Source organism: Anopheles gambiae, chromosome 2, assembly GCF_943734735.2.
Source record: "Anopheles gambiae chromosome 2, idAnoGambNW_F1_1, whole genome shotgun sequence".
Lineage (NCBI taxonomy): Eukaryota > Metazoa > Arthropoda > Insecta > Diptera > Culicidae > Anopheles > Anopheles gambiae.
The window spans coordinates 79,373,941-79,397,774 of NC_064601.1; the positions used below are offsets into that span (position 1 = coordinate 79,373,941).

The 23,834-nt window shown below is 44.5% G+C and overlaps 4 protein-coding genes across 6 annotated transcripts in view; 2 read left to right on the plus strand and 2 right to left on the minus strand.

Annotated features, from left to right (window-relative positions):
* The window catches only part of LOC1274816 (uncharacterized), a 31,541-nt gene extending 25,643 nt beyond the window's left edge, over window positions 1-5,898 (minus strand). The window contains exon 1 of the mRNA XM_061642772.1: window positions 4,539-5,898. Coding sequence (XP_061498756.1) covers window positions 4,539-4,569 — 31 coding nt within the window. The 5' untranslated portion in view covers window positions 4,570-5,898. The remainder of the gene's footprint in view (window positions 1-4,538) is intronic.
* A 371-nt stretch (window positions 5,899-6,269) lies between these two features.
* LOC1274817 (inositol polyphosphate 5-phosphatase E) lies at window positions 6,270-12,714 on the minus strand. 3 transcript variants are annotated; one of them, XM_061642769.1, is made up of 4 exons: window positions 12,567-12,711; window positions 9,472-12,494; window positions 9,126-9,388; window positions 6,270-9,055 (listed from the first exon to the last, which is right to left on the minus strand). In XM_061642769.1, the coding sequence occupies exons 2-4, from the start codon at window positions 11,608-11,610 to the stop codon at window positions 8,947-8,949; spliced, it is 2,511 nt and encodes an 836-aa protein (XP_061498753.1). In that variant the 5' UTR covers window positions 11,611-12,494; window positions 12,567-12,711; the 3' UTR covers window positions 6,270-8,946. The 3 variants fall into 3 exon arrangements, with proteins under 3 accessions (XP_061498753.1, XP_061498754.1, XP_061498755.1); XM_061642770.1 differs by having other exon boundaries at window positions 9,472-12,206; window positions 12,291-12,711; XM_061642771.1 differs by having other exon boundaries at window positions 6,270-9,388; window positions 12,565-12,714.
* A 949-nt stretch (window positions 12,715-13,663) lies between these two features.
* LOC1274819 (uncharacterized) lies at window positions 13,664-16,712 on the plus strand. Its single transcript, XM_314025.4, has 2 exons — window positions 13,664-13,882; window positions 13,982-16,712. The coding sequence occupies exons 1-2, from the start codon at window positions 13,847-13,849 to the stop codon at window positions 15,560-15,562; spliced, it is 1,617 nt and encodes a 538-aa protein (XP_314025.4). The 5' UTR covers window positions 13,664-13,846; the 3' UTR covers window positions 15,563-16,712.
* Window positions 16,713-18,241: 1,529 nt separating this feature from the next.
* Window positions 18,242-21,256, plus strand: LOC1274820 (mRNA-capping enzyme). Its single transcript, XM_314026.5, has 2 exons — window positions 18,242-18,482; window positions 18,568-21,256. The coding sequence occupies exon 2, from the start codon at window positions 18,728-18,730 to the stop codon at window positions 20,546-20,548; it is 1,821 nt and encodes a 606-aa protein (XP_314026.5). The 5' UTR covers window positions 18,242-18,482; window positions 18,568-18,727; the 3' UTR covers window positions 20,549-21,256.
* Window positions 21,257-23,834: the final 2,578 nt, after the last annotated feature.

Here is a 23,834-nt window from a genome sequence, read left to right on the forward strand (position 1 = left end):
ATCATGACTTTGAACTTCAAGAAATGTAAGAAAAACTGCGTTTACGTAAAGAGTACATCGTATGGCAATAGTTATACATAAATATCGGTATAATTTATGTAACAAATTTCCATAAGACCACAGAAATGAAACAACTGATTGTTGGAAGCAAATAGTCATGCAATATTTAATACGAAGCTTGAGGCTATTCAGGGTAGCTCATTTTTCGGATTTGCGTTTTCGGTGATTTTCCATGGTTGCAATTTGGGCTATAACCGCGATCTTCCGTCTTATCTTACATTTCCATATCTACTTTAACATGTCCCTTATCTACTTTAAAACCTTGAAAGAAAGTTACACATCATACAATATTGCCGCTCACATTGTTTTTATCGCTTCTAGTTGTAAAAATGGGAAAGAGGCTTTTACTACATTTTAAATAAATGTTCAATATTATGAAAGCTATAGCTATGTTTCCTGCTGTTTGGAAACTGTTGGATATTACTAGATTTCTATTTTAAATCTCCTATACACATACATATAGCAGCCCAAAATAACTAAAATATACTACCTCTGCTTTGTTACTTGAGATATTTGAAACTGCATCCAAAACCGCTAAGCACTTTACATCGAGTGTAAACCGCTATGCACCTTATTCATTATGATCACTTCATTTCACATTTTGATTCCAGCTTTAATGCAGAGCATTGCTGTTAATGTTCTCTTAAATTTAAATCAACTTTTTTTTATTAAAGTTTTGGTGCCGCTAGAAGGTCTTGTTCGATAGGTTTGTCGATTCGTACAAGCTTTAACAAATGCCAGGACCGCATGGTAACAGTCATCCGCATGGAACGTACATAGACCATAGAGTGGCCTAGAGAGACTTGGATCGACTAAAGTTGTTGTGCCAAATAAGATGTAGAGGATAATAACTTTCATACAGAAAAGTTATTACAGCAAAAAAGCCGAAATCGTATTTCCATCATTTACATAAATGAAAACCATTAAACATTCGATGTTGTTTAATTGTTCTTATTATTTGTTTAATGTTGCACCTCATTCGTAGCACAACAATGCCACAATCCGCTGTTTATTTACCATCCAAAATAGCATGTTTTTCACGCCTAACCCTCTCAATCTTCTGTGTCTTTCAGATGGTCAGTATGTTTTTCCACACATATCAATTAGTTATTACGCACCAGGTAGCAGGGAAGGGAAATCCGAGAAAAGTCCTATGCCTTGTTGTAATGGACAACTGAATGCTCCTCTCTACCGAAGACCTTGAACCAGCTCTCCCGCTACCATCATCCGCGACGGCGTGTACCGCGTCTCATTTCACAGCTCATTCACTATTCATCGCTCGGTGTTAATTATGGAATTCGTTTGTTTCCGACGTAACGAAAACTTTTGATGCCGGCAAACGGTTAGAATTTCGCTAGCCTTGTACGTACCTTGCCTTCCTGTTACAACGCGTACTGGCTGACTGCTACATAGCGGGAGAGGGTTTAGCTAGAGGAGAAAGTATGCTGTTTTCTTTTGTTTTGTCTCTTCATACCCCGCGTTGGAAAGGTTCGTATCGCTGGAAGCCAGCGCGGCTCGTCCATGGTAATTTGAATGCGTGCAAATGGCAGAATGTTAACACCTCGCACCCATTAAAGGGACCATCGGGTTTGGTTCGGGTTCGCTGTTGAAATGTATCTCCTTCTCTCAACGCCTTTCCCTTCTGTACGACTAACCAGAAGCAGTGTAATTATGTAGCGTACTCTCGCATAAATTACATTTGCATCGTTGGCATTTCACTTGCCTGGTCGGAACGTTTAAATCGGTCACACGAAATATTAACAGGATTCAAAACACGATCCTAAGTGTCTTCAAAATTCGTTAAAAAGGCATAACATTTTGTGAAATTTAATCTAAAAGCCAATAGTTGCGACATTACATCATTTAATCAAAATAGCACATCTTTATAAATGTTATAGGCTTTATAGTCTATGAAATTACTAATGTAAATTTCTCATTATGGATTTATATGTTGAAATGTATGCAGCCGTCATGCTAAGCTAACAAATTGATAAAACTTAAATAACGATAAAAAAAGTACTTGTTATCATTTCAAATGCTCAATTATCATTATAATTTTTAATCATAGCTTTATCAACCCTTTGCCAGTCCCACGAATTTTAAGAAGCGCATAATATTTCCTGATTATGAATCTGTTTTAAAGCTGAATACAACGTCAAATTAAGCCAACAACACTGTACTCGTGTCCAAAAGCAAATCAGTGCAACCGCCAGCCGCCACCGACACATCGATCTTTGCCGAGCGACGACGACGACAGCGCGACGACATGTGGCGCGCGACAGGAAGAAATACTTAAATAAACATTTCGCTCAACATTATGTAACATTTATTCCTATCAACACCTTCATCCGGCTGAGCGCCGTCGGTCGCCCGCACTGACAATGGAGGAGAAAGAGTTCCCTGGAAAAAGAGTTAAAAACCCATCGGGCGATCATCATCACCGTCCCGACGGTTTCGTAGCTCTTAACGAGACAGCGAAAGCAGTAGCAGCAGCAGCAGCAGCAAAAGTAGTCGTCGTCATCGTTGTCTTTCGCAAAGTTATAAATCTCTCCACTCCCGACGGAGCAAAACGTAGGGAATGGGCAAGGGTGTAGCTTGACACGGAGATGCGGGTGTTCGCTTTAGGAGGTCCACCCGGGCAGCCTTATATGGACGCGAGCAAGCAAGCAAGCAAGCATAATAGAATAGTCACCAAGTGTCTCCGTTTAGGATGCTATTTCGCCTCCCAAACTGGCTCCCTTACTTTCGTTAATTCCAGTCTGCCTATTGCCATCGATTTATTCTTCCGCCAGATGCTTCCAGATTCGTGGTTCGAAAGGTGACGGATATCGTGTTTCCCTTGTATTGTGTGCACGAACCAACCCAACCTAGCCCACACAGAGCGAGAGAGAACAAGATAAGGGAAGAGACAGAATTTCTAATTCCACAAAACAAGAGCATGGAATGGTTCTAAAACCTGCACGAAAATCTGTATCAGATACATTGGTTCCAGTCGCGTGGACAAAATTACTAAAATATGCTAAATAAGTAGCAACATACGCAACTTTTATGCTGATGCTGGAATAACCGGCAAACGGCTTTGTAAAGAAAGTAAAGACTTTGTTGTAAAACTTGCAAAAATACAGCGAGGAGTTTCGTACTATGAAGGATGTTTTGAATTTGAATGTAATTAAATACTGCTTTGTGCTTGGTTTCACATGCAAATTGTAAGGAGCAGGTTGAATAAATTAAAACAATCTGAACACATGTTTGACGAAAGTGATGAATACTTTACAGCAACATTGCATTTTGAAGTCACAGCGAAGGGATATAAAAATCCAAGGAAACTCTCACCAACCAGACCAAATCAAACGTAAGCCAAAGCAAGCAATAATTTCGAATTAAAGCTAAACTTCATTCATCAACCAGATAACACAATAAATAGATTAATCTTTTCATTAGGTTGCATTATAAGTTCAATTAAGCACTTATAATAGATGTATTGCATTTTCTATTATCAGAAAAAGCATGAAGAAAAAGCATCAAGAAAAAATAGCCACAAAACGAATAAATGGAGCCAAATATTGAACATCAGCTCATGAAAAATGTGCAAAAACTAGAAGGTATCAACAAAAAAGGTCAATATCATGTACAATGAAAAAAGAAACAAAAACAGTGCGCTCCAGTTTGAATAAATATGCAAAAACATACCATTATATCTCAAAATATTATATGTATTGATGTTTTAAATTTACTAATTTCTAAATTATCTATTATAAAAGTATTTAAATACACAGGCGGTCCTCGAGATACGCGGTTAATGGGAACGAAAACGGCCGGAAAATTCCGCGTAAGTCCAATCTCGTGATTTTCAGCCAAAATATCACAAATTTTCGTGTAATTTTACAAGTAGGGGGTAGTTTTAGCCTCCTTATTGATTATTTGAAATGATTCTGACTGAATATAACTATTTAAACCTTTAAAATGAATTTAAACATTCGATCAAAAGGGAAATTATTTGGCATTTGACAATTGATGTGTCACATCACTACGATTTTCTCAAAGAACTCAAATTTAGAAAACCGCGTATCTTCGAATTCACTTTTAAGAGATACCGTGTATCTCAGGGACTACCAGTATACGTCGTACATATCTAGAAATAATACAAGGATGTTGTTAAAATCTTAAAATAATATAATTGAGTCTTTTCATTACAGGACAGTAGATAAAATTAGACAACTTTTGAAAAGAAATTCAGAAACAGAACATTCCTCCAGAACAAAGATGACACAATAATCTGATACAGTAAGCAATTATTAAAATTCGTTGATTCGTGTATAATGCAACACACAGATGCTATTACAAGGTTGAATATGTCCTTGCTTTACCGACGGTATTTGCAATATCACCACTTCGTTGCACTGTTTGCATCAAACACGCCAAGTAAGCTCAATAATCTACACAGTCTATCTAAAGCAAACATACATAAATTAACTTACAGTATGATAACTTCGGCTGCTGATCGATCATTTTCCCGGTATCACATGTGAGGAAGGGTTGTAGCGATGGCGTGCGCACAATTGATACGATATTGCACCAACTTCTTGCTTCACTCAATTTTCACCCATTGGATTGTTAGGTACAAACAATCAATCACTTACAATTTTACAAGTTCTGCTGGTAAATGCTGTTGGTTATTATTTTTCTCATTACATTTGCATCCACTCCAACCACCTGCTTGTCCAATACACCTCACACGCCTTAGTAACACACATATTTCTGCCTCAAAAATCCCACCACAACAATGATGCACCAGTAACAAATTCTGACGATGGCCTCACAACTGCTTGCAGTGACTTTCGTGCTGAAAATGAACTCAACTGACACGGAAACTGTTCAGCCGTACGTTAACGTTATGGATTGTTATTCCGTTCGTTTCGTGTGCGGTTTGGTCGTCATTGGATGCAATCTAGTTAGCGTCGGAACGGAATGGAAGTCTCCTAAACATCTTGTTGCTTCCCATATGCTAGGAAGAAATTCAATTCAATCTATACACACACACACACATACACAAACTGACAACAAACGCATTTGGAAGTGAATTTACTGTTTTTTTAACCAACAAATATCACAGTCTCTTTGTTTTTGATTCTCACTGATGTCACTTGTGTACGGGAAGCTTTAGTTTGGGAAAATCTTTAAAGAACTCAGCAGCACACCTATGCACGGACGTTTACGGCGGAGGCATGAATTCTGTTTCCGCGTATGTGCCCCGAAAGAGAGGTTATGTTACTGGCGATTCTTCATAACGATGCACTAATCCCGCATCGAAAGACGAAAGATCTCTGGATATGTTTCCGACGATTCTCGTACAGACGCATGCACCACTACCACCACTACTACGGCCACTACTACTACAGCTTGCATCCAACACCATCAACACTACGGTCCTTGCCAGAACATACAAGGTGACTGCTGATCCATCTGCCAGCGAATCCTACGATTGGCTTCGTTTTGTGTCTAGTAAACAAGCGCATCGGTCGTGTGCAGTGGTCTGGTTCGGCGTACACATAAGGTTTGTTCAGTGTGAGGTTAGGATGCTTTGCTGGTGGCTGACACACAGCAACACGAAGGAAACCGTGTCTTCACCGTATATGTTGGCTGTAGGTAGCAAGTGCTGGCTGGGGTGGTAGCGTTATCTTGTCATCATGAAGGAATTTTTTTTCGAAGGAAAAGCACATTTTTTCAGCTACTGAAACATTGGCTGATTAGGGGAAGAAATTGAAGGGGAAGTAAAGTTGTCAAACCAACACCGGAAGTATCACAATAAAATGGATAAGCCGCCAAGCTTGCGATACATGGGACGGAACGTTTTGTTACAAGTAAACGCAGTTTTTACCCGTGGAAAACAACGAGAAGCACCAGGAATAAAAATTCTCAACATTGCGTGGGGAAAAAAACAGTGAACGGAGAAACGCCTTGAGAACAAAAATGGCGGATAAGCGAAAAAGAAGGCGGGGCTTGTGTTGATGCATCATCGAAATCGTCACTAGATGGCGCGTTTGCAATGGCCGCGTTCTTTTTAGCTGCGTACGTTCCTGCGGATCAGTCGGTTGGAACATTTGAATAATTTTAGTGCAACAACATTCTAATGCTCTCCCACATTTAGCATATGTTCTAGTGATATTAGTGTAAGTTTGGTAAAAAAGGGAAAGCAGTAGTACGCTATGTTTTAGAGAAGAATGAAAATGGTAAAAGAAATCAGCGTTTCATCACTGATTTGATATTTGCTTTTATTCGTACATTCATTGCTGATCAAGATGAGCTGGTTCTTTTGAGATGCATTACTATTGCTACTTAACCTAGAGAGCCATAGTTTAACTCTGATGGCACCGAGTTCTGCTGTGTGCCAAGAAGAGCGCTACTCGAGTACATTTTCTTAGATGCTATAAGACTGCTATTTGTTCTTTTTTACTGCACGTTATGAGATAGTTTTCCTTTGTTTATATTTCTGCTAATCCATAACGCAGTTGGAAGATATCGATACAGTTCCCATTTGAGACGCCTTAGAGATGTATATGTATATTATGTAGCCTTTTTTGTGTTAAGTTAAGATCACCTATCTGGTAGCGTTGAGAATTGGATGAATTTTAAGAATTGTCGTTCACACGTGTATACTAAACTGACCAGCACACAAGGGAATGGATGGTTTTTGTGGTTGTTTGTTTATGAAACTGATGTCCTTGGAACTGGCTAAACTTAAAGTACTTTCGCTAGATTCTACACTTTTAATAGCCAAATTTAAATATGTGAACTACTGGTAGAACACAAAACAATTTCCAATCGTGTAGTAGTAGAACGCTATGTTTTCACTCATTCAAGGGCCGGTTCCCGTTGGAGAATGTATAAAGGAATGCATGCATCGTTAGTGGAACATGATAATAATCGAATATATTGTTTATAAGCATCCAGGATGATAATGTTGTTTTTAAGTACGGCCATAAACTTCGCCATTCCAATGTTGTATCGTGCGACTAGTCTGACAGTTGGTTGTTGATGTTTGTTAGTAGCTCGGTTTTTGCTCAACCGCCAGTGAGCGTCGTATATGTTGTTTTGTAAAACAGCAAAAGGCACAGGAATAAGAAAGTTCTTTGCTTCTTCACTACTCGAGATAGTTGGGTTGGTAGGCTCAGGTCGAACACGATCGCTACTGGTATTAAGAATATGAATCTCGCTTTAAGCTGATCTACAGTACTGTATCATATAGGAGTGTAGAGGTTTCATACAGGTGTATATTGTTTTGTTACGAAAAATCAATCTACTACTACATGAGCTATCACACCAAGTTCCTATTTGTGGAACAGTTTTTCTTAACTAGCGATTTGAAAGCTTAAGATACAACTTTTGTAGATTATATTATTGCCAAACTAGTTTCAAATGAATGATCATGCTTATAGTATGTTATCTTATGTAGAGTTAAAAAATAACAAAATTAAAAGATAAAATCAACTCAAAAGATCCATAAGCAGCTAAGTAAATCTATAAATGAATCAGTAAACACGCAATTGAAGATATAAAAAAGCGAATGAATAAAAATGAATAAAAACAAAAACCATATAAATTAAATGTTATCCACTGAACCTGATGACTAGAACCGTGTTTTTTTTTTAAGATCACAACTGATATAAATATAATAAACATATAACGACTCGCGTAAATTGTCAATGCTTTTCTGCGCAAAGAAGTAAAGCTGTAGTAAAAAGTAAAGTAAATCGTTCCTAGCATCGAATTGACGTTTTCTAGTGCATTAGATATGTTTGTTCAGCCTCTGCAGTTGTGTGAGATACACGGTCTGAAAGCTGATTCGAAATATGCACTACTAATTGCTTCCCACCAGCTAGCTAGGATAGGAACAGTTAGTTTGTCTTTCAGTTACTCGAAATGGTTAAGTTCCCTTCACTTCACAAACACTTATCGGAACACATCACGATGCTGGTCTAGTGCTATAAACCTTTCCACTCTGCGTTGCTGCAGTAAGTATAGTGTATACAATTTCTAATCAATCTAAACTACAGAGAAAGGCTACAAGGTTTTCTTTTGTCTTTTTACTCGCTACAGTCACTGGCAATCTATTCTGCAGTTCGGTTATTATCAATTACCACATCTAGTTGATGCCTACCGCTATGTTCCATATCAGTTTCTGGGTCTCAATTGCATTTTAGTAACGCTTCTATACACACACATATACACTCACAAACGTGCTAAAACACTTACTCCCTAGTTTAAGCTAATGAGCCAATGAGCCTTGAGAATCATTTGTTTTTGGTTGGTTTTACTCGGTTAACTGTGCACTCGAGTAGATGACTAGTGGTTGCGATCGATGGCATTTACATGTACGAGACACTTACTGCACATCGCTGACTAGAGTAAATGGAGAAGGAACACTTAAGGCTTTCCGTTGAGAGAAAATTCTTGTAAGTGGCTAATGTTCACGCCTTCACACTGACGCTCATAGTATTTTTTTATCGTATTCAAGCGCACTAGTGGCTCGTAAAGGAATTAAAGGACCGCATATCAGTCTGCCAATACGTCTGCCAATACGGCATGTCTTACCACAATACGTTTCATCCACTAATTTTACGCCACCTCTATGTAATGGTAGAGTTTCGATCTAGTTTTAACACCTTACTCTGTGGAAGCTATATATGTCTTATCAATAGTAAGCTCCAGCATTGCGCATTGTCAAATCGCTTGGTTTGATCAATTCATTGTTCCACTAAAATTCCCTGCTTGTTTTCGCGCTAAAAATGTCCTCTTATGATCCTATTGTTGAAAAAACCTTCCGCAATCTTCCACAGAGCCCTTCTTACGTATCTTTTCTTACCTTTAACGGTCAAACAGCCGGCGTCATTGAATATTGCACACGGCAGATGAACCTGCTCCCGAATTGTCCAAGCGCCGCTTCATGCCTTCCAAGTAAACTTCACGGTTAAACAGTCCTGCCGCTAATGGAACGCTAAAAAAATGCACAAATTGCAACCGTTGATTGCTACGAATCACACACACAAGAAAAGACGACTACTTACGTGTCAATGCCAGGTCGAATGATATTCCGGAACAGTGCCCATACCGGTTTGTGATCGGACGAGGTGATGCTTTGCACTGAATCATACGCAATACATTTGACCGGAGAGGGAGGATGCGATATTTTGCCTCCTGGTGGCAAATTTGACCCCCGCCGGTGCACCGTTGTCACAGGGAGTGGTTTAAATTTGTACAGGATACGGTCGGTGTACGCGGGCGCACGCTGCTTGCTGGACGAATCGAAACGCTGCGTTCCAGGATCGTACTAAAACAAATTAGACATACAAAAAATTTAAACGCAGGTTCAATAAACGCTGTTAGCATTTCTTTAATAGCGTTTGCCCATACCTTGTACGTAGGTGGGAAGGTAATTTTAGCCTCGCGGAATCCTCGAAACGCAGCCCCGTCCGAAAGCACCGAGGTGAGTTGATCCGTGTGCATAAAACCGTGCGGCAGGTGGGCCGGCAGCGGGAACTGGGTCGTTTCGATCCACTGCATCAGCTTGTCGCGCGGTTCGCTCAGCCGAAAGTTTAAATCCCCACACCAGTACACACTGTCAAAGTTTTGCGTGACGTCCTTGTTCCGGTGCTTCACCGTAAGATTGCGCGGCAGGTCGAGCGCGTGTATAATCTTCTTCACGTCCGACACGCGCTCCTTCACCTTCTGCTGGTGGGCTGTTAGATGGGACGTTACAAACAGGAACGATGTGCCAAACAGGCAGAAGGAGATCGCCACCGCACCCTTCGTGCGGAAGGCTGTACCGGGCCGCACCGACAGACAGGCGTCTTCCGGTTCCGAGCAGAACCAAATCAAGTCGCGCCGGATGAAGGCGGCCAAATGGAGCGTACCGAGACTGGTGGAATGTAGCAGAATGTGCGATGGGCCGAGCGTTTCCTGCAGTGTCACCTCCCACTCGAACCGCTCCGAGCAGGACTCTTGCGTACCGAACACAATAATATCGGGCACGTGCTCGAGTGCTGTCGGCAGCACAAAATCGTTCATCTGGCGCGGCGGACTTTGGCCGTTCATGTTCCACGTGCCGATAAAGATGGTAACCTCGCGGGTGGGAAGTATTTTGTCCAGCTCCGTTGCACCTAGCAGCGACGTAGAGCCGAGCCGGCCGTGCAGAAAGTTGCGCTGGCGTGCCTTTTCCGCCGGTATCAAGTTGAGCACGTGGGCAGCCATCAGGGCCTGCCGGGCGAGTGAATCGGCCGAGCCCGGCGGTCCCTTTACGCCCGTGTCGGACTCGTCCGTACCGCCGTCGCCGACTGCACCGGTCGGTACCATGTCGAACGACATGGATTTGCGCGATTCGTGCTGATCGAGCGAATCGCACCCACCGGGCAGCAGCAGATCGTCTTCCTTTTCGGCAATGTTCGGCGAGCTGTAGTGCTGTTCCATCTTTTCGTACCCGTCCATGTTGCAGCGATGCAGCGGTGGAAGAAAGCGCTCCTTGAATCGTGACTTGCTGGACATGATGGCGCGCTGCGTGTGGTTCTGGTACTCGCGGAAAACGATCGGCTTCGTTACGACGCGATTGTTCACGAGCGAAACGTTTGCTTTCGGGCTGCGCCCGCTTACGTCCTCCTCTTCCTGGGGTGTTTCCACCCGCGGGCCCACTTCCAGCGGTCGCCGGTGGCGCAACGGGCTCGTCTTTTCGATCGGATAGCTGGTGCACGTCTTGGCAGTTAGCTCCAGCTTCAGCTGCTGCCGACGCTGCTGCATCTCTAGATCGTACGAATCACTACCGGCACTGGAGCTACCCGTCGCCGGATGCGAGTATCGATTGCGCGGCGGTGATTTCACGATCGCCTCGTCGATCGAGCAGCAGAGATTGAACTGTCCGCCTGCTCCGCCGCCAGTGCTGGCGGATGTGTTATTTGATCCTGCAACGTAATTGCTCAAACGATTGCCGAGCGAGAGTCGGGTAGAGGACGCGTCACGCTTTCGTACAGCGGTCGGTATTTTCGTCACCGCTGAACCCTCCGGCCCGGTGGACGAGGTCGTGGTGGTAGTAGTCGTCGTCGATGACGTCGAGAGCAGCTGGTACGAGTTGGTATCACTCGGGTTAGACGAATCTTGCCGCTGGCTTGCGCTGCTGGTTGATGTGGTCGTAGCGGTAACGGTGCCTCCATTGCTGTTGCTGCTACTGTTGTTGCGGTTGTTGTGGTTATTGTTGTTGTTGCTGCTGCTGCTGCTATTGTTTGCTGTTGTCGCTTTCCGCAATGCATTTGGTTGTGTTGCGGGAGCGGTATGATGATTACCGACCAGACTGAAGCTCGACCCACTGTCGAACGTTTGCTGCTCGTCTTCGCTCTCCGAGCATCGCTGCGGCTCAACACGTGACGAGCGTTTCGAGAGTAAACCGAGAAATGGTCGTTTGCCCTTTCCACTGGCTGTAACGCTGGGGCCACTGTTACTGCTGTTAGGATGCACCGCAGCGGCGGGAGGCTTCGAAGCACTTGGCTCCGGGACCGTTTTATCCATTGTGAACAAACGAACTAAACCAAACGATTTCCTATACTTTCTCGTACGCAAGGCGCTGGAGGCGCTCAACACGATCGTCCAAACACGCTGTCGCTTGCACTGCACACACTGTCGTTATATAAGACGGTAAACATCCCGTCCCGCGCGAAGAACGTCCTGCAAAAGGCTGCAACGATCGGGTTCCACTGCAGCTGGTAACGAACTACGGCGAGCTGACGTTCATGGCCACCACGGCGGCAACAACGACGACGACGACATCCACGACGACCGGTACTGTAGCAATGCTCTCCGTGCATTGTTATTTATTTTTAGCCACCAAACGGACGGTCCACTCGCATGCTGTGCCCTTGATTTATATGATGAAGCTGATGGTGATGGTGACGATGATATGCCTCTATCGGCCGCATGAAATGACGGAGACATGCAGCAGCAGTAGCAAGAGGAAGATACGCGCTCTCGGTCTCGATCGTGTGCTACTGACATCGTACCAGGTGTAAGTGGTGACGCGGGTGATGCTTCATGCATCATCGTCATCATCATCGGCGTTGTTGTGATTGCCGTATCTACCGACAACTCTCCGACACGGTGCATTCATCCTGAAACAGAACAAATACCGTTTCGCTGCAGTAGAAGCGATATCCGGCGGTAGTGTTGAGGGGGGGATGCTTTCGCTCATTTACATCATTGCTAAATCAGGTGAAAATCCCCCAGTAGATTATGACGATGACGTAGTAACAGCACTAAACGTACTTCGACGACGGTGGTGTAGGGGTGGCAAATTATCCTTGAAGCTTCCGAGCCAAACAGGAGCGCTCTCGGGAGTCTCCTCTCCGAGGTAAACAAAAGCAATTAAAACAACGCACTCCACGGGATTGTTCACATTTCTGAAAGCAGACAGTATTGTAAAGTAAGTTACAATGAACCCGAGCTCGCTTCTTTCTTGCTATTGCGCACACAGTAACCGTGAATTGTTTCGTTCGACCGGAAAGAATCACCACCCCCGTACAGCCAGCTAGCCACCCGGTACAGATGATTGCCCCTTTTTTCAGGATTATTTATTTACTTCATCTGTCAGATGGGGTTGACATTGCAAAAAAAGGATATGCCAAGCAGAGTGACCAGAAATACCGATTTATCTGTATTCCTACCGATTTTTTATATGCCTACCGATTCACAGATGACCGCCCTAAAACTACCGATTTTCCATTTATCCTACCGAAAATCACAGATTTTTTTCGTAATACTAACCAAAAAGTCATATAACCATTTCCCAAATCACTTAATATATAAAACTCTATATGGAAATCACTAGCAACCAGAACCAGAAGTTCAACAGAGACAACTAAGGCCCGTGTCTGCACCTCATGAAGTCGAACGCGCTGATAAAATTTTATATGCAATTTGACAGATAATGTAACCCGGCGCTTTAGCAGCAATGGAACACGACATCGAACATGAAAAATGTACAGGACTTCACATGTTCGATTTGTGGGTTATCACATCGAACATGTAAAATCCCATATATTTGTCATGTTCGATTGCTGCCAGAGCGTCCCAATCATTTGTTGGGTTGTATTCCCTAGTACAATTTTCAGATCGACACTTCAGAAAGGCCTCATGTGACCGCAATGAACCATATCTAAACTATCTCCTTTAAATAAATGAAAGATTATTATTTTCTCGTGCTGCTCTTCATGGGACAGATTAGCTTCCATTTCCGACACCCCCCCCCCCCCCCCGCTCAACACTTCAAAGCCTACCGAAAACTACCGAAAAATCTGAAACTCCTACCGAAAACTACCGATAAAATTTTGATGCACCTACCGAAAACAGCAAAAATAATCTGGCCACTCTGATGCCAAGTGTTGGAAATAATTTTGAAATATTTGTTGAAAACTAACATAAGAAAATGGGACAGCATTGAAATTGTAATCTGAATACTCCAAACTTACTGTAAAATCATGAATTCTTCGAAAAAAAAAAATAAAAAAAATTCAAATTTTCTCGACAAAAACGAAGCGCCCTTTGTGCTGGCTCCTGGCGCAACTGACAGCTGTGCAGCTCGTTCCCTTGACAGAATATAAACAATCGAAACGAAAAATAAAAGTGGTGTTCATGCAGCCAGACACGAGAGTTAGATAGTGAAAATAGTTTGTAGTTTGCGTTTCCAAATTGCCCTCGTCCTGCGGGGACTATCATTCCCGTTCGGCAGCTGGACGGCATCGAATCCGTAATAATGGAACTCAACAGAAACAATGCGTTTTTCGAAAAGGTACACAAGCTGGAAGATGGCGTGACCCTGGGGGAGATTGTGATTTTTATGCGTGTGTGTTTTTTTTTCTGGCTCTCTGGCTAATTTTCCCTTCCTTAGTTGAAACAAAACGTTACGGATTCGTTCGATCGATTGCGCAAAGCGATTGATCTGCGAGAGAAGCTGCTGCTGAGACAGCTGACCGTAGTGGTGCAGCAGGCGCAGCACATCACGTTCGAGTACGACAGCATCCGGTTTCTGGGGGACGGTGAGGATGAGCTGGTCGGACGCATCCGCACGTACGGCAGGTACAATATCGACAATTTTAACGTAATCCTCCAGAAGGAACCGTACGAGAACGAGGACTACATTCTGCCTTCGAACGATCACGATCTGATGCATAAAAGCTGCCGCCAGGGTGCGGATGACGAGCGCAATCCCGAGAGCGAGGAGATTGTGGTGGAGTTCTTCAACAATCGCAGTCTTATCAAGGACAGTGCCGAGATGGTACGCGAATCAATTATAAATCTCACGTTGAGCGAGAGTCGTGAGCTGATCGATCGGACGATTGGCATGCCGAAACCGTTCCTGGATGCAGCTACCGCCGACGAACCGACAAACGATGGCCTAGAATCGTTGCGTGTGTGTAAAATCGACCCAACAGCGCACCGATTGTACAGGGGTCGTTGCTCCATACCGGATCTGCCGCCGCTCGATTCGCTTTCCTTTCAAGGTGAACAGCAGCAGGACGATGGTAGTAACAACAACCTGCAGGGAAGCGTTTCCAACGGCAACGCCAAACATGGTCGCAATGTGTCGCGTGATGGGGAAAAGTTGATTTCACTTTCGCTGCCGCCCCAGCGCATGATACCGAAAGCCTCGCAAACGGATGGACTGCTTGTACTCAGCAATACCACCACCAGCACCGATTCCGAAGGAAACGTGCACGAGTCGTCTGCCGCCTGCAAAGCGGCGGTCGACAAGCGTATGAAAAACGTAAATCACGTTACGATGAACAGCTGTGGCAGTACGATAAATCTTAAGAACGTCACCAATCTGACGATCAACTCCTGTTCGGAGCGACCCCAAATGAGGGAAAAGGAACACGCGGTACCGAAGACTCCGGGCGCGGATCAGGGACCTTCCGAGGAAGGCAGTCCGGAGTGTGGCTTCTACAAGCGACTCATAACGGAGAACAAAATCCTACGCAACCATATACTAAAGACGAAACTGGGCGGTGGGACGGGTTGCGGAAGCGTAAAATCACAGCCTGCCGTGATGAGTTCGTCCGTCTCGGACCGCTCACTATCGTCTGCGACCGATGAAACGCTTTCCAACTCGAAACAACCGTCCAACGAAACGGCGGACGGCGTCTCGAATAACAGCAGCAGCAGCAGCAGCATCGTCGCCCCAAGTGGTCCAGCCGAGCCGGAAACGAACCTCAACATTCCACTGTCAGAGCAGGAACTACGGCAGATGCTGGACATGCCTTCCTCGATGTGCGAGAAGAGCCTTTCGTTTGTGTTGGGCGAGCTGTACGGCATGCCTAGCGGGTTGGCCACACTAGCGAATGCCGGGGCGGGCAAAACGAAGGAACACACGATGCAGATTCAGCAGTGGCTGAAGCAAATAATCTCCGAAGCCGAAACGGAACCGTTTCAAAATGCGGAAATGCTAGAGTTTAGCAAAATTCACGATTAGGATTATTAGGAAGAGAAGGAGCGTTTCGTGAAAATCATCCTGTCGGTAAATGTTCCATACAAGTGTTTTTACCTTTATTATCTGTGCGATTACAGTTGCTGATGATTATTGTCTGTGATTATTTAGGTTCGATATAGATTTGGGTTAGAGAGTGAGGAAAAACTGACTAGGGTTGGGAGGGAATGTCTTTCGATATTCACCAACCGTGCGCCCTCGTCAAGAGTTTGAATTTTCCTTTTAAAATGCTGATACAACGATTTCATTACCCTTTTCACTGCTATTATTTGCACATATTTTGCTATGGGTGTAGGTTTGATAGATGTGTCTCTGTGGTTTGTTTTCTATGTTTTTCTTTTTCTTTTCTTAAATATTTACTAAACTATCGATTAGTTTGTATTGCTGGGTTCACTTAACAGGGTGTAATGAAATAATTTTCCTTTGTTTTTTCCACCCAGAGGTATCTTATGCCCATTCTCCACATTCCATTGTTCGATGTAAGAAATCATCCTCCCTCCCTTCCCCTCATTCAAATCCTTTTTCGATTGCGTGTGTGTGCCATTGTGAGCGACGAAAAGGTACTTAGCTGTAACGTAGTACTTGATAGACTGCTTTTCTCACGAGTTTCGAGAATCGTGGCCTGGTGCGATAAATAGTCATAAGTATTTAGTAGCTGGCAAAGATAGCAAAGATCAGCTTCAAACGGAGTCATCGGAAGCAAAGCGACAGCACACTCGTCTAGGTAATAGTACGCGATTCATGTTAGTAATACTGTGTGGAGTGTTTTGTACGTTTTAAATGTAGTGTGGTATATAAGGAACAATTTAAACATAACATTGCGCCGGTTTCCTAATTCAACCGTACATGCATTGCTGCATTGAACTCACATTTTAACAATTTCTCGCTTGATCCGCGGTTTGCAAACGTATCTCCAAGTATCTGCAAGTTTTTCAAGGGTAAATATAAATCATACGTTTTGCATTAATGATACAAAATTGGTACTTATGGCAAACAAATGATAAATAGAAAAAAAAGTAAGTGTCTCAATGAAATATGTCTTTTCGATTGACGCTTTGTCAGAGACGGTAGCGCAAAGGCGTTTCCAACATAAAGCTTCTTTTGTTAAATAAATATTACTAATTACTGGCGAAAAGATGTGTTAGAATCTACAGGACCATTGTCGAAATAAGGAGTAAACTTTGGTATAGACGCGAATAGTGATGGGAAAAAATAAGTTTGCGTCGGAATCGATTCCGTCTAGCTCCTAAGTTTTCTGGAATCAGATTCCGGCTAGTAGATCCGGAATCAGATTCCGGAATCGATTCCGAAATCAGCTCCGGAATTGGTTCCGGAATCGGCTCCGGAAATGGCTCCGGAATAATAATCGGTTCCGGAATCGGAATCGGTTTTGGAATCAGAATCGGTTCCAGAATCGAAATTGGTTCCGGAATTGGCTTCGCAATCGTACTCGGTTTCGGCATCTCCATAAGAATAGAGGTTTGGATACAATTATGCTGCGTCTTGATGGCTGCAAATAATCAAAATTTACTTGCAAACTATCTATTCTCATGGAGATTCCCGCACTTGCTTTTTAAACTACATATATCAATTCAAGAACTTATTCTAATTCCGGAGCTAATTCCAATTCTGGAGTCAGTTCTGATTCCGTTACCGGAGCCAATTGCTATTCCCACGTCGATTTCGATTCCAACATCGGAATCGGAACTAGGAATCGGAATCGGATGTCAGCGCCTACACGCGTGGTCCAAAACAGCCGAAGTTATACAAAATCATGAAAAAGTCTGCCCTCTGTTGTTCCGGCGTCCTCACGAAGTTTACCGAGCCGAACTGAATAGTTGTGTTCGTTAAACATTTGTGCGTATCAGGTATTAGTATTGCTTACCTGCCGTATGCCGCTGTGATACCGAGCGAGACGCATAGACAATGCGTCTAGAGGACATGTGTAGCAGTGATGAAACTTTTCTGTGTCTATTTTGCATTGTCCTTGTCTTTAGCTCCTGATGAGTGAATCATGCATACCTTTCGGGTACGTTCGGGGTATAAGCCCTGTCCCTCTCATGTTAATGGTAAAGATAGAATTGTATGCAATTAGCTCTGCATTCGTGCGTGGGCGTCATGTGTACGCGGGCGATATGTCCGATTCCGAGCTTCCGCCACTAGTCGCGAAAGTTTAAAAACCTGTCTCAAATAATATCACATGTTAAAATTTTCCGCAATTCTAAATCATCGATAGTCTCAGCTACATTACACATATGCGCTTGATTATTCTTGCAATTTTAATGGAAAAAATACAGCATCTTAGACGACCACGATCTAAGTCAAATGCAGCATTGTAGTAAATTAACACCAAATTATCACTTCTACTTTGTAATTGTTGGCCTAACCAAAATAATTATATCATTCCGGCTTCATCCTTTTAGTCATATCCTTTATCTGGTGATTATTGATTTATTTGTAGCCATTTCTGAACGATACAGTATTTATTCGCATGTGATTTGTGGTAGGACGTTTTTATCTTTCTGAAATTGAGCTAAACTGTCGTTTTGAGCCATACTTTGCCCATCTCTACATTATGCGTCGAATGACAGTTGCGCTCCAATTCGGATAAACTCGTTCAATCCCCTACTGTCATCCAGCGACTTTTTTTCTTGCTGTCAAATTAATGCTCACGTTCTCCAACCTTGTCTAGCACGGGGAGGACTTGCGATTTCTGGTACAACTGTTTGCGTAGCGAAATCGGAAATTTGCTGCACCATCGGATACGTCCTCCAGTGTACTGTGCTTGGCCATTGGCCCCTGAAACCTACGGCGAATACGAAGCTGTAGGGGCAAGGAACGTATTACAGCGTTTGCTGGAGCCATCGAAAAGCGACGATGACGGTGCAGTGAGCTGCTACAAAAGGTAACTACGAAGTGTTCCGCGATGGAGACCCCTACTTCTCTGCCACACAATCTGCTAACTGCGGTTGTGCGTTTTATCTTTGCAGACGTTTAGGTACAACGGTACAACTTGGGGGAAACGGTTAATCGATTCCGCCAGAATATTCCCCCCGTCGGGATTATTGGTAGTGGTTGTGTAGAGCTACCACCGCCGCACATCATCCCCGTGTGGAAGACAAGCAAATCTCACTCACTCACTCACCAGCTATGTCTCGTGGACCCGGTCCGATCCCGCATCGGTGGCTGCACTGCCCGCGGAAATCGGACTCGATCATAGCCGATCGCTTCATAGCGTTTAAGACGCCGCTCAAGCGCGACTTTCAGTCGCAGATGCCCGTCCAATGCTCCTTCGCACCGTCGATGCTGTTCGATCTGATGAAGCGACAGAAGCGACGCATCGGGCTGTGGATTGATCTGACCAACACCAACCGGTTTTACGATAAGAACGAGATCGAGGACGCCGGCGCTACGTACATAAAGCTGAAGTGTCGTGGCCACGGCGAAACACCGTCCGTCGAGCATGTGCGATCGTTCATTGAGATTGTGGAGGAGTTCATACAGGAGCATCCGCTGGACGTGATTGGCGTTCACTGCACGCACGGATTCAACCGGACCGGGTTCCTGATCGTTTCGTACATGGTCGAACGACTGGACTGTGCGGTCGATGCGGCCGTGATGGCATTCGCCCAGGCCCGCCCGCCCGGCATCTACAAAGGCGACTACCTGAAGGAACTGTTTGCCCGCTACGGGGACGTGGAGGATGCGCCGCCTCCGCCGGAACTGCCGGCCTGGTGCTTGGAGTATGACGATGGCGACCAGCCGAACAATGGTGCGCACCAGCTGGTGGAGCAGGATGACGATGACGACGGTGGTGGTGAGGAAAGTAGGCCGCGCGGTTCGAAGCGATCGCAGGAAGGCGAAGGAGCGCCGCAGACGCCAAAGCGCTTCAAGCGAGCCTCGTACAACCCGAACGCAGTCTTCATGGAGGACGTGCCGGGCGTGACGTTGGTGCGGGACGAAGCCCTGATTGCTAAGCTGCAGGAGCGAGTGCGCGAGATGTGCGGCAGCAAGCTGCAGGGCTTTGCCGGCGCTCAGCCCGTCTCGATGGACATGCACAACATACGCTACCTCAAGGAGATGCCGTACCGGGTGTCCTGGAAGGCGGACGGCACCCGCTACATGATGCTGATCCATCGCGAGGGCGAGATTTACTTCCTCGACCGGGACAACTCGGTGTTCAAGGCGGAGGGTATCCGGTTCCCCACCCTGAAGGACACGTCCGTCCACATCACCGACACGCTTGTCGACGGGGAGATGGTGCTGGACAATTACGGCGAGGGGAAGAAAATCCCCCGCTATCTCGTGTACGATGTGATCTACCTGCACAATCGGGAGGTGCGCAAGCAGCGATTCTTCCCCGACCGGTTGGGCCTGATCGATCGCGAAATCATACAGCCGCGCACCAACGCGATACGGCAGGGCAGGCTGGACCGGGAAAGCGAACCGTTCGGCGTGCGGTTGAAACAGTTCTGGGACATTATGCAGTCGCGGGCACTGCTCGGGCCAAAGTTCACCAAAGGGCTGGGCCACGAGCCGGACGGGCTGATCTTTCAGCCCTCGATCGATCCGTACGAGTCGGGCGTCTGCCCGCGTGTACTTAAGTGGAAACCGCATCACATGAACTCGATCGACTTTCGGCTGGTGATAAAGGAGGAAACCGGGCAGGGCATGCTGCCGACCAAGAAGGGGCTGCTGTACGTCGGCGGCATGGAGCACAGCTACGGCGAGATCAAGCTGACGAAGGAGCTGCGCAAGTTGAACAACAAGATCATCGAGTGCAAGTTCGAAAATGGCTGGGTGCTGATGCGCGAGCGCACGGACAAGTCGTTCCCCAACAGCTACGAAACGGCCAAGAACGTGTGGGAAAGCATCCGCAACCCGGTCACCGAGGATCGGCTGCTGACCCTGATTGCGAAGGACGGGTTTCGATCGGATGCCGAGCTGATGCCGCCACCCCGGCCACACTGAGCCTCTGAGGGGGGGGGGGGGGGGGGATGGACTGAACGGAGAGCGGCCCCCGATGCGTGACCAATTTGCTATTTTACTGGTTGTAGTAAGATTGGAAGTATTTGACATGTTTTATTTTTAAACCAACCACAATTTTTGTTTTCTCTCTTGAGCGCCTTGCCTGGGGCCCTCTACTTTCGAACGCTTCCGGGCTGCTAGCTCGAAAATCCACCCCGCGTAGCAAACAACCTTCCCTATGCTGTGTTTCATCTTCTCATCTGCTGGTACTGCAATACCACGCAACCACGCTGGATTACCATGGATACGGACTGGTCACTCGTTTTCTACCAGTAACCATTCCTCCTGTCCTTGCATTGTATCGAGCTTGCAAGAACGCGCAAACACAGGCGCCTAGAGCTGTGTAAGAAGCTACGTTAGTTGGGCCGAGGTGCGAAGGAAAGGGCAAAAAGTGACGACATTATATTTGATTATGGAACCCATTAATCCATACATTGTAAGGCAATGCGGATTCGTTTCGAAGCGAAAGCTTAGTTTGTAAGGTAGCATAACTTGACTGAAGAAGTTTCGGTCGGAAGCAACACTTTGGATCACGAACGTCGAAAAGGATGAAAGACAGCGGCAGTAGCCAGAAGCGAGAAATGGAGAGATTGTGCAGAACACATCTATATAGTTAAATAAATTCCCGCAAGACAGCGTTTAAAAACAAAACCACCCGCCCGCTGATGACTCCCCCTTTGCGCTTTGGTGAGATTGAGAAAAAGAAACAAACACGGACAATGCTGCTGACACCTGTTCCCTATTCGCTGAGCATTTCGCCAATGGTCTGTCTAGACCGGAGAGTCAACCTTTGACGGAGTCTGAGGGCATATTGCCTGGTTTAAACTCCGTCGCATGGGCTGAGGGTATTGTCAATGTTAATACAGTCTCTGAAGCTCTTCAAAAACTTAAGCCATCCTTCTCCCCTGGACCGGATGGAATACCAGCCTCGGTTTAAAAAAGTCACCTTTTCTATTCGTTCCTCTATTGGTAAAATTGTTTAACCTATCTTTGTCCTCGTCTTCATTCCCTTTATTGTGGAAGCGGGCATGGCTAGTTCCCATTCACAAAAAAGGTAACCCGTCTGTCATTTCCAATTACCGTGGCATCTCAATACAATGCGCAATAACCAAGGTATTTGAGCATATTATCCATACCTATGTGTTTAAACTCACCTCTTCTACTATTATCCCTCAGCAACATGGCTTTTTTCCTAACCGTTCTACAACAACTAACCTTATGTCCTTCACCTCTTTCGTATCATCCCAGTTAGAGTCAGTTAAACAAGTTGATACTATTTATACTGACTTCAAATCTGCATTTGATCGTATTCCTCATTCCTTACTTCTAAATAAAATTTCACAACTTGACGTCAATAATCTTTTTGTATCTTGGTTACGTTCTTTTCTATGTGATCGTTCCTATAGTGTTAAATTTAATGATATGTTTTCGACTCCCTTTTCATGTAGTGCAGGCGTACCGCAAGGTAGTGTTCTAAGTCCTTTGCTGTTCATAATTTTTATTAATGATGTCCGTACCACCCTCCCTCCTGAGTGTTTCCTCTGCTACGCAGACGACCTCAAAATCTTTCTCCCAGTTTCGTCTCCTAGAGATTGCATTTCCCTACAAAATATTCTTGATCGTTTTTCGTCTTGGTGTTCTAGTAATTCCCTCACATTATGTCCTGATAAGTGTAACGTCATTTCGTTTAGTCGTTCGCAGTCTCCAATCACTTACTCGTACGTCCTAAATTCTGTACAAGTCAATCGTGTTTGTGTCGTAAAAGACCTCGGTGTCTTGCTTGACAGAGGCCTCACCTTCAGCCACCACATTGACTCAGTTGTCAATCAGGCGCGGAAAACATTGGGTCTCCTAAAGAAAATTGCGTGCGATTTCTCCGACCCAATGTGCCTGAAGACTCTGTTCTGCTCTCTGGTCAGATCGATTTTGGAGTACTGCTCAATAGTCTGGTCCCCTACAGCTCGAACCCATGTGGAACGTATCGAGCGGGTGCAGCGATCGTTCACCAGGTTTGCTATATGTAAAATCCTGGGTAGATTGTCCTCCCCCATACCTCCTTACGAGGACAGGTGTCGGCAGCTTGGCCTGGAACTATTGGAAAACCGCCGTTCCCATGCCCAGTCCACCTTTATTGCCGCATTACTCCTTGGTAATATTGATTCTCCTTCCCTTCTTTCTTCTATCCCTTTCTACGCCCCTAACCGTGTTCTTCGAAACCGCCCTCCCCTAGTGATCCCTTCCCGCCGAACTGCAGTGGGCCGTAATGACCCCCTTCTTCGTGCAATTCGTCGATTTAATTGTGTATACTCTATGTTTGATTTCAACCTTCCCTTATCCTCTTTCCGATCCCGCATCAGAACCCTCTATAATCCCGTGCTGCCTTAATTTTTAATTTTTAAATTTTAGATTCTAATTTTCTAAAAAAAAAAATTTTCTCAAATTTTTGATAATTTGTGTTAATTTTTGTTAGGTTAGGAACATAGGTAATAAGTATTATTTAAGCATTTGTGTAACCAAAAGGTAGACAAATAAATATGAATATGAATATGAATATGAAAAAGCAAACACACACACAACTTCTTACTTTGAGTACAGTTTATTAACAGTTAGATTTGAATTTCGATCGACTAAAACATAATTAAAAATTATCACCAGATCGTTCGATAGAATGTTTCTTGCGTGCTTTGCCCGGCAAACGGTTTCCTTTTTCCTGTTCTTGTGTATGTGTGTGTGTGTGTGTGTGTGTGTGTAAGTGGATTTTTTTGTTTATTTAACTTGCACGCGATCATGCGATTTATAAACAAAATGTGTACAATTCTGGACAACAATGTTGTCTAATTGCATTAAAACTGCAAAGCTGTTGTTGTGGAGTCCGCCTCTAATTTATCTTTCTGCCAAATTAGACAAACTCTACACACACACGCACACACACGCACACAAACATATTTAGACGTACATAAAACACACCAAGAATTAAGGTTTCTAATGCAACCCGATTCGCACGTTTTCTTCAAACTTCCCTCTATGCTTATAAGTACGAAGAAATGGGTGGAAGTATATTGGGATGGGAGGGAAGGACGACGACTAAACAAACAATTCCTCGTTCCTGTTTTTTGTTTGTTTTTGTACAACACGCACCCACCGCACACTTGCTTACATTTGCGATTCGTTTACTAATCGGTAAAATTGAATAATTTAACTACAAACAGGGTTTATTTATTTACGTTTT